This window comes from Eleginops maclovinus, chromosome 4, assembly GCF_036324505.1.
Source record: "Eleginops maclovinus isolate JMC-PN-2008 ecotype Puerto Natales chromosome 4, JC_Emac_rtc_rv5, whole genome shotgun sequence".
Classification (NCBI taxonomy): Eukaryota; Metazoa; Chordata; class Actinopteri; order Perciformes; family Eleginopidae; genus Eleginops; species Eleginops maclovinus.
Genome location: NC_086352.1, coordinates 24,120,606 through 24,135,443, shown reverse-complemented (window position 1 = coordinate 24,135,443; position 14,838 = coordinate 24,120,606). Strand labels below are relative to the sequence as shown.

At 37.4% G+C, this 14,838-nt stretch overlaps 2 protein-coding genes across 6 annotated transcripts in view; one reads left to right on the top strand and one right to left on the bottom strand.

Annotated features, from left to right (window-relative positions):
- Positions 1–3,123, top strand: part of coro2ba (coronin, actin binding protein, 2Ba) — a 34,225-nt gene extending 31,102 nt beyond the window's left edge. For all 4 annotated transcript variants that reach the window (XM_063881169.1, XM_063881170.1, XM_063881171.1 and 1 more), the window contains one exon: positions 46–3,123. In XM_063881169.1, the coding sequence (XP_063737239.1) occupies positions 46–180 (135 nt within the window). In that variant the 3' untranslated portion in view covers positions 181–3,123. The remainder of the gene's footprint in view (positions 1–45) is intronic.
- anp32a (acidic (leucine-rich) nuclear phosphoprotein 32 family, member A) lies at positions 2,362–7,960 on the bottom strand. Of its 2 annotated transcripts, none has more exons than XM_063881172.1 (7): positions 7,751–7,960; positions 5,318–5,467; positions 5,112–5,234; positions 4,820–5,018; positions 4,601–4,722; positions 4,467–4,521; positions 2,362–3,612 (listed from the first exon to the last, which is right to left on the bottom strand). In XM_063881172.1, exons 1-7 carry the CDS (start codon positions 7,802–7,804, stop codon positions 3,545–3,547), a joined length of 771 nt encoding a protein of 256 aa, XP_063737242.1. In that variant the 5' UTR covers positions 7,805–7,960; the 3' UTR covers positions 2,362–3,544. The 2 variants fall into 2 exon arrangements, with proteins under 2 accessions (XP_063737242.1, XP_063737243.1); XM_063881173.1 differs by having other exon boundaries at positions 4,607–4,722.
- Between the last annotated feature and the right edge of the window lie 6,878 nt (positions 7,961–14,838).

The following is a 14,838-nucleotide window of genomic DNA, read 5'->3' as shown; positions in this document are numbered from 1 at the left end:
TAATTGTATGTGTAACTTGCAGGAGTTTTTGTTTTCTTTGCGTAGCTCCTGAGGATGTTCTTTCGGCAGCAGGATGAATTGCGGCGGCTGAAGGAGGAGCTGACCACCAAGGATGTGCGAATACGCCAGCTGGAGCTGGAGCTCAACAACCTGAAGAACGTTAGCCCCAACAACGTCTGACCTCTCAACTTCCTGGACTGGCAAAGCTGCTTCCTTTGCCCCAAATTCTGACCTCCAACAAGCTTCTGAGCCCTCCTAAGCCTCTTTTTTGATAAATTGTATCTTCATTCCTGCTGCCCTGCAAAATGCATACACTAATATGATAAGTGTTGGATAATGTCTTAACTGGTGCAATTACTGGAAAATAGTAATATTAACAAATGTGATAAGTAATGCAGACGAGGCAGTGTTCATGGATTGCCACCTTTACATGAACTCGATGAGGGTTGTTCGAGATCCAATCCATTTAGTATTATCTATGTTTTTACAACTTATTCTTGATCTAGCACACTTGTGTGTTATGATCAGTTGTTGCATATTTTCTGCTAGACCTCTAGAGTGTTTGTCTCACTGTGCCTACATGGCCATTCACGATGCAATACTTTGATCATTACGCAAAAAAAAACCCAACCTCTTATAATGACCAAACCACAATCCTCATTTTTTGCTGAGGCAAATCTGGAGGATAAAAAGACTGTCACGCTGGCTCCTATTTTGCTTCCACAAGGCCTTACTCCCTGCTGCAGACACCGTTTGCAGCGAGCTGCAGCATCATTTCAAAATGGCTGACGTGAAGTATTTTTGCACCTGACAGACGACAAAAGCTTTTGCAGACTTGGATCATGATTTTCACGAGCTGATTATCCCGTCCCTTTTTTTTCAACCTAACAGATGTTACTGGCTATAAATTGATTTTACAATACTGACTATTAGCTACCCGTATGCAGTCTTTTTTTCCAAGAAGAGTGGATTGATCACACACTTTAGTATTTTACTCTTTTATTTAAAAAGTGGGAACGCAGCAGGGGAGACATGCTTTTAGAGGTGGTGGACTTGCTTACCTCCAGTATAGTCCCAACCGAAGCTTTGCTGGCTGTTTTGGGTTTAAGGGCCATGTTGGGAGGGGTTAATGTATATTTGCTTCTATTTATTTGTCACAAATTACCTTTTTAACTAATAACATGTATATTTGTTAATCCCATTTTTTGTATGCTGTGGCTGCGCAAGTAATGATTGTGATGCTTGATAGATTTCTGCTGAATGTTTCCAGTTGGTGCAAGATGTGTGAAACTGTTCCTTAGAGGGTATTAGTTCTGACTCCAATAACATAACATCAAATACGGAATAAATATAATATAATCTTGCCTTTACCTAACAGTGCAGAAAACTGTAATAATAACCATCCTTTAACATTTAAACTAAGTATATCACCATTAGTGAGTGACATGTGCTTTACTGTAGGTGTTTTGCTCTAGAGACTCCAGGTCACCTACCTCTGCTGTTCACTTGTTCAATCAACAAATTTAGGTTAAATTACAGTTTAAATGCATACATTTTACCATTTCATATTTTTTTTGTCCCCTCAGTGAGAAACTGAAGTAAAATGGGCACTTAATTAACAATTGACAAACATTCTGCACAACATGCCGTGTGTCTTTTAACCCAGGCCCAATTTCATTCAGCCTTTCATATTAGTGATGGACTAAGATAAGGAAAAAGGCCTCATGTAGAAACAATGGATGTGTACCAAGAGTTGGTAAAAAGTAAGTTAAGGTCTCAAGTCTTCCCTGATCACATCATAGTTGGAACATAAAGGGTCCATAAAACAAGCCCTTTACATGCAGACTGGAACCAGTGACACTATAATGGTAAACGTGTTTCTTAAAAAAAAGTAGACAGTGCCAAAAGGATCCACCAGAGATGGATCAGCTGCAGTGGAGAGACAGGTGAAGTTAGATTGGAGTTATGTCGGGGCTTCTTGTGTAGGTATACTGAGGACTAAGACAAAAAACTAATTAATATATCTTTGGGAACCTGGAATCACAATATAGAGGCTTTTATGCTTGTACAGTAAAACGGCATTTTGGCTTAGACATGGGTAAACTAGGTAGTTCTACCTATTTTGATTGGCACTGAACTTGACTACATTTTGGACAACTAAACCCAGCTTAAGGACAATTAAACCCAGTTTAAATGTGATTGACTTGGTCTTTGGTGAAGAGTCTTGTCTAATAGAATTAACAGTATGACGTCTCAATGTGAAAAAGATCATCTTTCCATTCAATGACCTAAAACTGTTACCATTTATACACTTTGCATTTGACTTGACAATGTTGCACAAGGACCACAAACTCCAAAACGTATATAAAAAAGGGATTTATTGAAGTGAATGGGAAGGAAAATTAAACAATTTGGCTGATGACAGTGGATTTAACATGGAGTGAAAAATCACTGAGGTAGGCCAATTTGACCAGTACGAATAATAGTGAAAACAAAGTCCAAATAACTGACCGTTTTCCAGAGTTTACATTTTGTAACAATAAAATTTCAATGCACATAAGTTGCGGTTGTAACCTCCGTTTATATCAAGTATTTCTCTACACTACCACCACAAATTCAAACATTGCCACCTGTGTGTCACAGAAAAGAACATGGGAAAAGTGAGGATGAGTTTTGATGTTGAACATTTCTCTTTATGGAAAGATTATGCATACAAAGTTATGTTCAAATTCAAGAAATTTCCTACTGCATTTTTTAGATAAAGCAGCATACATATTTAATATCTTATTACAAGTCAAAGTTTCACCTCAGTTGTCTGTTTAATGTCTGCCGTCATCAAAGAGAATACAAAAAAATAGATTTGGTCAGTATTTACAAGAACACGTAATTTCCGAACTATCAAAGCTGAGGGTTTAAGGAGGAGGAGCGGCTTTGACAAGGGCAGACATTTTTTTGCTAAGATTTTAAAAATATGCCCTGTGAGGGTCACACTGTGCATGTTCAGACAGAAGTTTCACACCAGGACAGCAGAGAGTATTGGCATACTGGTGACACTACAAATACATAACTTACATTTAAAAAAAAAAAAAAGATAAAAGTAGAATGCAAAAATAAGTTTAAGAAGAGGAGAGGACAGCCATACATGAAATCCAGTATTTGACTTTAAAATGTTTAGACATGCACTCTTTTTGTTTTATTTTGTATTTTCTTTTGAAGGGGGTTTTAAATAAAAATCAGAAACTAGTCTTACACAACATGATAAAAGAAACAAACATTTCTTAAAAAGGTTTATCTTTGCCATTATTGGATATTATAAAATTGGTGTCCACAGAGCAGATAAAAGTGGACTGTAAAGACTGGAACACGGGAGCATCAAAGGTACATAAATGTAACATATTTCTCCAGACAACCCCGTCTACCTGACTGGCCAATAACAAAAACCACTCCTACTGCAATATGAAACGGGGAAAAAATACATGGGGTTGTTGGGATGTGACTGGGAGATACAAGTTTAACAGTTCACAACTTAGCTTCAAGAGGACCCTCAATCGTCTTCATCGTCCTCCCCTTCTTCATCCAGTTCCCTTTTTCTCTTCTGACCTCGCTCTTCTTCTACAAAAATTAAAGTGACATTTAAAGAGTTGCAAAGACTAAAATTAAATCCATGTCTTTCATTAAAGTTGTTTTTCAGGTTCCATTATTATGACAATCTCAATGTTAGCTCAACATGTTCAACAAGACTACATTGCATTGTGTTGGAACATTTGAAAGAAAACTGAATCAGCTCAGTCCCAAATGTATACTATCTACTTAGGCTAAGGACTTTGTGGGTTGTTTACATTGTAGAAGAGACCAAATAAAAAATCTCCAAGAAAAAAATCCAAGCACTACACTACCATGTTACAATGTGCAAAACAAATTGAGGTGCTTTCCACAGTTAGACAAAGTTAGGACTAACAGTCATTGGTGGTAAAACATCTCCAAGAAGTGGAGATTTTTCTGTTGGATTTTTGGAATAACACATTGCTGTCTCTTCATACATTTAATTGGCTGTGTCATAATAAAGTCATAATTTGAGTCTGCTTTCTCTAATAGCAAGACAAATTTGATACAAATGACTTTTAATTATTAAAACAAAATCTTTCCAGACACATTTTAATATAACTGCTTTTGTTGCTCAATAGTTGTGGAGGTGGAGGGAACATGCAAGCTAGACATACAAATTGAAAATATTTTATAAATAAATAAAAAAATGCAAATGTTTTTATACTGAAGGAAATGTATTCAATATGTTTGACGGGCCTCAAGGTTAAGCGTTTTACTGAAAACATGAAATCTGTCGATTTCTTTTGTACTTACTGCCAAAAATGTATACTATAAAGGTGTGTATATATTATATACACTTAGCAACTAGTATGGAATAAGGAGACAGCTTATGTTTTAAAGTCAGGCATAATATTACTCACCTTCATCATCCTCATCGTCAACCTCCTTGTCATTCAAATCTTCCTCCTCTTCCTCCTTCCAGAAACAAGGTTAAGTTAATACAATTTAATCAGAATTCATATTTTTTTATCATTAGAGTGCAAATATTATTTACCCTCACCTCTCCACTGAGGTCCTCCTCTTCCTCTTCTTCATTGTCCTCTTCGTCTTCCTCTCCTTCCTCCTCCTCCTCATCTCCTGGTGCTGCATCTTCATCATACTCCTCCTCCTCGACATCTGGGTGACACCAGTTTGTGGTTCGTTATTAGCGAAATGTTCAACCTTACAAGATGCTAGAAAGAACACATAAGGGTGTGCGAGGCCTCAAACTCACCATCTTCATCGTCGTCATCATCATCCAAGCCCTCTGCGTATACCTCAGCATCAGAATCTGGTGCCTCTTTGTCGTCTTTGTCATACCCGTCCAGGTACGTCAGCTGGGGTAGCAGCTTGAACACATTGTCTCTGTATTCGTTCAGGTTTGTCACTTCACAGTTAAACAGATCCAGACTTTTAAGGGTACCCAATTCTTTCTGTCAAAAGAAAAATCAAGTTTGCTCAATAATTAAAGCCAGCTGCTTGCTATATCATGAATTGTTCTGCAAATATTTCAGAGTCTCACTTACCAATGGTCCTATTGTGCTGAGGTCTTTGATCTTGTTGCCACTGAGGTTGAGATGTGTGAGGTTGGGGCATTTTGCTGCCAGAACTTCCAACCCTCCTGAGATCCTGTTATCACTGAGTTCAAGCTGTGGATCATTTAAACAAATCAAAATATGCAAAACCCCAAAGCCTTAAGTAACAGACTTGTTTTGTGCAGAAAAACACCCACCTTCTTGAGCTTATTTAGCTTCGGCAAGTGGGCAACTGATGTCAGTCCAACATTGATTGTGCTTAGAAATTCCAGCTCCTCAAACTCATCTGTTAGACCCTCGATCTTTCCTTCATTTGAGCGACAGTTGTCCAGAACAAGTTCTTTGACCTGAAGAGCAAATTTCAGAATAGTACAAAAAAACTAATCGTCAAATACATAATGCATGAAAAAACAAAGTACGTGTTCCCTTTCTGACTCCCGAAACTGAATATTAAGTCCAAACTATTTCAAGGTTAAAGATCTTTGATTAGTTTTATATTATTAATGAGGGATGCACTTAAAGTTTTGATGAGAAGCTCTTACTCTTACTGAGAATAAGTTTGACTTTACTAATTGTAAGTCTCTTTGAATGATCATGTTTGCATAATAAATAATGCTGGTAAATGGCCAACTTAATTGCTACTGCTAAAGGCTACTGCTTCATTCAAGTATGTTTCCTGACTAGAAAATGAAAAGGTATCCCAATAGGTTACTACTACTACTACTACTACTACTACTACTACTACTAATACTAATAACAATAATAACAATAATAATAATAATAAGAATTATGTTGCACAACTGTCCTTCTTTTTTTATGTATTGTATTTAAAATTGTGGGGATTTTTTGTACAAAGAAGGACTTGTTATTTTAATGGAGTATTTTGAGTGTGTGGTTTAGCCGTTTTACTTGGTTTAAAGATCCACACTTCTGCCAATGGTTATTGAGTACATGTACTCAAATATGGTACTTGGATAAAATGTTCAGCTACTTGTACCTACTGAAGTATTTCCCTTTAAGGTTACTTTGTACTTATATTTCTCTACACTTATTGGGGCACATATTGCAGTTTATTCTTCATTTTTTCAGTCACTTTGCAGAGTCAATTTAAAGTACTGTTAACCAAATAACAAAGGGTTATCCATTCACATAGCCAATGATAAATACACACTGAGCTACAGTGCATTTATAAGAGCGTTGATTTTGGTTCGGTGCATTGATAAAAAAATATAGATGATAGGCAGTCACAATTGTGCTGTTATCGGATATATTAACACAGCCTTTAACGTGACTCAACCAATCAGCACTGAGGACCAAAGATATGAAAACGTAACAGTCCATCAATAATCCGTAGACACATTATAACGCAGTAGTTATCGCGATGCATTGGCTCTCAGTCCATCACGTAAATATCACATTTAGTGACTTTTTCATTTTAAAAAAATAGACACTGCGCAGCGCTTTATAACCGAGTTTAAACGTAGAGAAGGATGTGTGCGAAAGGTACAGAGCGATTAGTGGAAACAGGCAGAAACAGCCCTACGAGTCGTGCACAGGGTCATTTGTGAGTAGGAGGGGCAGCTGAGGCACATTAGATAGCTGCCAGGCAAACGTATCATTGTTGCTTCTGCTAAACAGTATCCGTTTGGACTGAAGGCGTGTATAGACTACTGTTAATAGGAAGGTATGATGAATCCGTCGTCGTTTGTGTCGAATGAACGGGATATTCGGTGTATTTCGGATTGCCTTTGTTTCTCAGTAAAATGGCGGCTTGTCCTAGTTCTGGAAAACTAGAGCGACAACAACGCGGCTCGACCATTTGTTTTCATTATGGCTGCTGGATGTGTCGTCGAAAAACCACACGAGTCTCGGTGAAACGGCTGAATGCACACCCAGCAGTAAATAACAATGTGGGGGTGTTTGTGAAGCATGTCTCTGTGATTTAGCCATAGGTTTTCGCCCAGCCTAGTGGTCGGGAACGGTCCATGTTAACTGCTTTCTTTCGGCCATCTGTGCGTACTGTGGCTCCAGATACAGGCTGCAAGGGGCTGCAGGTTCGACTATGTTTGGATGCACTTCTGCAGAAATAAACGAGTTCAAACGACTGCTTGAGTAACTGTAGCTGTGGGACGCAGTTGTACGGTGATAAATCGTGGCTATGATCTTTATGCATCATTGATAATGTCATGACTTTGAGCATCCGCATCCTTAACGCGCCACGCGCACGGCTTAAATGTTCTGGTAAATTCATCTCCCAGCATGCAAATAACACATCAAACAAAGAGTACATAGCAATACCATAGGGGTTTGAATGGGAAAAGGGGTACGTTTCTTAGATGAAAAGTTACAAATATGGCTTCTCGTGCTGCTTGCCTTGTTTATACCGCTGGCATGAAAAGCTGTGCAGCATTCTAAAACTGCACATCAAAGACGTGCACAAAAGTTCACCCGGCGTACCTGCAGCGACCTGCCCACTGTAAACATGTTTGTAAAGCAACAATGTGACCCGACGTCTACCATCAAATTTTTAACTTGGAGGAAACTTTGTATCCCCACGCCAAGACATCACACGAAAGATTCTCCATTAGCTGAGAGTGAAACATTAGCAGCGAGATGTGAGGCCAACTTACATCTGACGGAGTGCGGTTCCGCAACTCTAGGTGGATTCTTTTCTTCATGTCCATCCTTGATCAGCGCCCCCGCGATATGATACACACTTTTAATAATTACTGCAAATGCAACTAGCACCTCTACAACAGACTGCTGTTGTTCATTCAAACTTGATCCGCTCGGTGGGCGGGATCACGTCTCGGGATTGTCGTCACCGCCGACCAATGGCAGGAGCGGAATAAAGAGGGAACGGATTAACAGACTGGGAGGCCAATGGAGACACCCCTATAAAACTGGGTGGGGTTTTGTTGTCGAAGTTTGGTTGTTTGTTAACTTAAGTTTACATGGTTGATCTGATCCTTTAATGTTTTACACCAAGTACATGACATGTGAGATATATGTGACATGTTTGTCAGTGCATAATTCTCAATATTAAACATGCACAACACTTTGTTTGATTTTATTCTGTCATGGAAAAAAGATTAACATTATACATCCTTCACCATATTTTAAAAACAAGAACACAAAAATATCATAGAATAAATCCAACATGAACACGCATAGAATAAAGGAGAAGAAATCGGGGGGCTTGGGTGAAACACAATAAATAAAAATCAGTCTGTTTTTCTACAAAAAGCCTGATAACAAAGATTTACTTTATTAATCCCAGACTGGGACATTTCTGAAAACTGCTTCACATTAACCACTTTAGAATGGGTCCAATCAATTATAGGTATATGGTTTTTATAGATAGTTTACTAAGTCGAAAACGGGTCTGTATATTGAGGTTTATTACTCAGAAAACTTCTGAGAGATATTCTTAATTGTGAGTACACTATAAACCTTTTCTACTTCCATTCAGGCATGCACAAAATCTTAATAACAACAGCATAACCCCTGTGACATATTTAATTTAATTTGTGATGGATTTACGTGTGTGTGTGTGTGTGTGTGTGTGTGTGTGTGTGTGTGTGTGTGTGTGTGTGTGTGTGTGTGTGTGTGTGTGTGTGTGATTGGTAATCGGTAATCCACAGGGGGTATGTCCATCAAATGTATGTTCATATGATTGGGAAGCAAGGAAATATATATGTTTATAATAGTGGAAATCATGACAACAAAAAATAGCATCAATGTGTACAATGATGCCTGTCAAAATAATAATAATGTGTTAAACTAATCCACGTATAACAATAACAAAAGCCCTCGTCTGGAAGTATTTGTCAGACAAATATAATGATTATAAAAACGTATGACTTTCTCACTTATTTTACCTTTATTAGTTTTAGAAATAATATGTGCATGATAGGGAGATGTTTGAGTAACTGCCAATAATGGTGTCAATAGTGCTGCCTACATCGCTCCCACCAGCCCCCAAAGCAATATGCCAGTCAGTTGCCTTCCTGCTCTCTGACTCATGCAGAGGCCTATTCTTCACATTAACTCCCTGCTTTACACCATCAGTGTCAAACAAGCGACTTTATAAAGACAGCACATATGCATCACACTTAATGAGGCAGACTTCTCCATGTATTATTTATCTGGTATACAAACACTGATGATAGACAGCACAATAGCTGCTAAATTTGGCTTTGTGTGGTGCACAAAGCCACATTTGACAAGACTAAAATAGGAAATTAAAGTCATTTCCATTTAACCTTTTTTAAATCTTACTGAAAATATCATTATGGTTGTGAAAGTAGTGTTAGTTAGTGACTGTCTGATCACATCAGATATAAATTGTTTATTAGTTTTTCATTCAAACTGTATGAGTGTAAAGACATTTTTGTTATTGCTGCACTATTCCATCAAATTGAATGTGTTGTGCATCACTTCATTAAAAACCAATTGGGGGTTGTTGCAAATGTTTAAATCTTCACCATTGTAAACAAATCTGTCTGCACTCAAAAAACATTTTGCGGCACAGCATAAGTTTGTATTAACCAACCCATCAGTTGGTAAAGTTATGAACATCACCACCAGAGGGCGACTCTGGCTTTTTCTTTTTGAAGACACTGTATCACTCAAAGAAACACAGAGAATTTATTTAAAACTTATTTAAGCGTCTTGAAAGTCCTGAATCTCACAAACAACTAATGAAACTATCAGTGTTTTGTCTTCTAAATGAGTGTAACAGTGCTGCTGCATGATTTATTTTTAGTCAAACATTTCACTAATGACAAATGTCAATGGATCATTTTCACCAGTGCCATCTCAGTGCAGTGGTTGGATCATAAGAAAGGTTATGATTATTACCAGTCTATTTTGAGTGAAGCACTTACCTGTAAAGTGATTGCTTTGCTCTGTTCCCATTGCCACCAATATCAATACTTTGGGAGGGTCAATGCAGAGGACAGTATAACAATATGTAGACCAGTATGCATCTATCAGTTTGGTGCAGTTATAAGACAAATTATCAGCTTTGTATGAAATTCACTGACATAAACCTTTGTTTAAATCCATCATGACAGATATCATGATAACTGATTTGGATTTGAGTCAAATATTTGATATTTTTCACAAAAAAATACAATTAGAAAATGAAAAAACATGGGTTATTTATCAAGGTAAATAAAGCAAAAACACTCCCAGAATTATAAAAAGACAAGATATATATAGATGTAGAGAAAGTCATCATTCAACTTCTTGCCAAATTCACATATGACAGTTACACAGCAGCAGCAGTTAAGCAGCAGTGTGTCCTGAAGAAGTTACAATCTGTAACTATTTTTGACCCATGCCTATGGAGTCATTGTCTGAATTTATCACTGAAGTTTTTTTGGGGGTAAATGAATAGAAGTCAGTCCTACATCACGTTTGAGGAGCCGGCGCTGGTTCACCTCACAAAACAGGAGGCCCCTGACATGAGCCTAAGCCCCTAGTGTTGTTTTAGGGACAAAGCATGGCTCCACGGGTAACGCTTAAATCACTTGAAAACCCAGCATGGAGTCTTTGAGTACTTCACCAGCTCTGCTCTCCAGATTATTGAGTTCAGTGGTGTCAAGTAGTGTATTATGAAGCCCCCCCCCCCTTTTTTTTTTTAAAAAAAGGCTGCTTTATTCTTGTATCTACATTTTACTCCTATAAATTATAAATCAGAGGTAATCACTGCTGGCTGTTTATGAATTCAGCCTGCTATATAAAAAAAAGCTTGCATTAATTACTCTCCTTAACTTACATTATTTAATACATTCTTAAAGACATCACATGTCTCTTTAGTGTTTGCTTGTTATGGAGTTAATGAGTAGATCGTTTGAGAGCTTTTCTGAGTAACAACTTTTGAGATCAGTTCTTAGTTTTCACTGGCTGAGAGCTGCAGAGTTTTCTGGCTGGAGTGTGTTCACTTTCCCATGATGACAAACACTGGATTGTATTATGTATAAATGTTGGTTAACTTGCCAGAAAAGACAAACAAGATAATACATATTCTCTGTACATTTTCCAGACTGCTAGCCTCACCATGCTCCCTGGGATCATGTGGGGACACTTTTCAGGGTGGTCTAGCTGAAATGAAGTAACTTATCTTGAACACTGAAACACTTTGCATCACTCCTCCTGGACACATAGCAGACATTTCCTGTTATCTGATTGCTTTTTTTTTTTATATGACTTGACCTACTACAACCAGTGGTGTCTTATTGTGTCAGAAATTGCTGCAGTGAAATCATTTTTGACGCTTCTGGCCTGCTTCGGTTTGACATGCCAAAAGTGGTTCATTGTCCCAGAGATTCAATCTAAATCCAAATAACCCACACTGTATTCAACTCACAAGAAGTTGCTGCTTGAGGACGCAGGCACTAAAAGTATGTGTCTATAATTCAGTTTGAGAAAAAATCTTCTAATTTTCTATGCAGGCAGTCTCTGTTGAACATTCTTTGCGTTCTGACTTACAATTGTAATCTTTAGATACAAAAACAGACCAAAACTCATTGTTGTGCCTTGTGAACACCAGGTGTATCGACAACAACAAAAAAGGTTCTATTAAATTGGTCGAAATTATTTATTATATATATCAGAGCAACATGTGTACGTACATTGGATTGGGGGGAAAAAAGAAAAAAGTGCTGAAGATAAAAACATTTTCTTGTAAATGAGTTCGTGTACCACAAGAGGGCAGTGCTTGTTAGGAAGAGAGGGCATGGCAGTGTTGACGTCTAAAAAAAATCTATTGTTGATGTTTTTAACAGTGTGTAATAAATTACAAAAGAAACACAACAGCTTCAGGGCAAAAACTGAAGCACTTGTTTAAAGACAATAATACAAGTATTACATCTTTAGCTATGCTTATATTCCCCTGCTAAGAGAAATTAAACACATTTAGTTATCTTCAGATGATCATAAAACTCGTACACCCTTTAATCAGAGGTCGGAGAAGTACTCAGATCTTGTACTTGAGTAAAAGTAAAAGTACCAGAGTACAGGAATACTCTTTTACAAGTAAAAGTCCTGCATTCAAAATGTTACTCAAGTAAAGGTACAAAAGCCTTAGCATCAATATATACTTAAAGTACCAAAAGTAAAAGTACTCATTGTACTGTGCAGATTGGTCCATTTCAAAATAATATGTATGATATGTTAGGATTATAATTATTGATGCTCTATCAAAGCTGGTAAAGGTGCAGCTAGTTTTAATGACTTTGTAGGGTAGCTTGTGAATTTACTCCAGGTGTAACTAAAGTCTGATTTAAGGGTTATTATATTTCACCTCATTAATCCAAATCTCTAACTATAGGTATTAAATAAATGTAGTGAAGTAAAATTAGACGATTTTCCACTGTATTGTAGCGGAGTACAAGTACTAAGTAGCAAAACATTTAAATACTCAGATAAAGTCCAAGTATCTCAAAATTGTACTTAAGTACAGTACTTGAGTAAATGTACTAAGTTACTTCCCACCTCTGCTTTAAAAAAAATGCAGTATTGAATGATTGAAAAGTGAACACATTGATTTCGTGGCTCAGTGATGGAGGAATATTTGCTGCAGAATAATCAAGCTCTTCCACTTTTCTCCACATGGCAGCACTTTGTGCCTGTGGTAACCCTCATCTTGAGTGCTCACACACGGGTGCATATTTCATTAAATCTTTCGCATAATGTTACTTCGTTGTCAGTTGTAATTAACTCGTCTCACACCAGCAGACACGTAAGGAAAAAAAAACTAACACATTTGATTAGAGTGAAGGTTTTCCACTGTTGGAGTTTGAAGCAATTTGGCAGCTTTCCTGGGCAGCAACAATGTTTTCACATGCAGAAATGAGGCAGGTGTGCTTATTTATACTGTGTTGAATTTAAACAGAAGCTACACTGTCAGGACTTACTTATACTGTGGAAGCACAATAATCTTTCCGGTGTCAAAACAACACTGCACCAGGGCATAGGCATGGGAAAATATTGCATTGTTGTGGCAATAAAGGACAGAAAACGTGAATGTTGATCTGTTGGTATATACGATTTATGTTCTAACATAATATGTTTCCCAGTTACTTACATTAGAGTTAACCTTTATTAAGGTTTAATATTGAGTCTTAATCAGAGGCTGATATTGAAACATACTTTTCCAAGCTAAGATATTCTGAGAGCACTATCTTCTCACTTTTAATATTATTGTATGCACCCTAACACACCTCATACTATCTGGAGCTCCATGTTTCGCCGGTTGTTTGGTACAATTAATCACCAACTCCTTAATTGCTCATTGAGATAAAAGCCAATAATGGAAATGCTAGTAGATCGATTTAGATTCATTAACCTGCAGAGCTGCAAAAACAAACCCAAACTAATCAATTCACATGTCAAACAGTGCAGTTCACATGTTCATGCACGCTACCAGTGCTGCTAGCTTAAAGTAAAATTGAACCAACCCTTTCAGTCAAAGCTGAATTATGTACTTTCATTTACCCACATCGGACAGCCTGTGTCATACTATGTGGAACAATTTCAAGATTTGCCAACTAAAAAAAAAAAACCGTCTAAGTGAAGAGTGGAATCTGTTTGAAATCAACTACATGTTTAACAGTATCATATTAAACAACTAACCCAGGAAAAAACTGTACAAGTGCAACAAGATGTAGATCTTAATCTTTTCCTCTCCTTTTTGGACTTCACAGGGCCAAGGTCACCTTGAATGTCAATTATTCACAACAGAACCACCAACACTTACAACTAATATCAATTGCAATTAATTGTTAATAACCTTTTCCCCTACTTCATGGGAGTAACGTACAATTGTACAATTGATGCCTCCATGTTGCTTGGATGATATAGCAACACACAAGGACAATTTTCACTCACTGTAAGCGAAGTAGTATTGATATACCCATGACATACACTAATGGGTTCACACATAGTTTGGGACTTTTTAGTTTTTTAAGCGATGCTAATTGCATTGCTCTGTCTGGAAATGCTCCACTTCTGTAAGGACTGTAATATTCCTGCAACTGTTGAATGGATTGACATGACATTTTTTGCAGACTTTCATTGTCCTCAGAGGATAAAGCTGACTGACTTTTGCAACACTGAGTTTTCCGCTAGTAACATCAGCAGGTGTAGTTTTTTACCTATCCAAATATCACAACATCTGTTTGATAAATTGGCATAAACATTTGGTATTTTACAGATGATTACTCCTAATCACTTGAAATATTCCTTGACTTTTCATCTAGTGCCACCATTAGGTCAACATTTGTATATAGCCCAGTTCTTAGGTTTGTGAAGAAATACCTGCAAAACTAATCACCATCCTTTAAGCATCAGATGAAATATGTATGGTGCTAATTATCAAATGCTAGTATGCTAACGCACTGCACTAGGCTAACACTGTTAACATTATATGCTACCTCTTTATCATTGTCATTATGAACATAACAGGTGGTGCCATTGTCCTCCCCTCTGTTTCTCCCCATTTTAACTCTGAGATCTCCAATAAAAGCCTTTTGGCCCCAAAAAGAGAACTGAGCTTAGCGTCTGCTGGTTCTCAGTGACCACTGGTTATGCCTGTTGAACTGTTTAATATGAGGAAAGAGTGTAGAGTGGTTTTTTTGAGGTGATGTCTCTTGATTTCACTCAGTGGCTTCAGTCCACATGAGATGAGGTAACCTTCCTTTCCATGTAA

Excerpts from the sequence above, each read along its gene's own strand:
- anp32a (XM_063881172.1), bottom strand. The coding sequence starts at position 7,804 with ATGGACATGAAGAAAAGAATCCACCTAGAGTTGCGGAACCGCACTCCG. Across the intron at positions 5,235-5,317 it reads AGCTAAATAAGCTCAAGAAG|CTTGAACTCAGTGATAACAG; the intron begins GTGGGTGTTTTT and ends AATGATCCACAG. Across the intron at positions 4,723-4,819 it reads TGATGACGACGATGAAGATG|ATGTCGAGGAGGAGGAGTAT; the intron begins GTGAGTTTGAGG and ends GGTGTCACCCAG.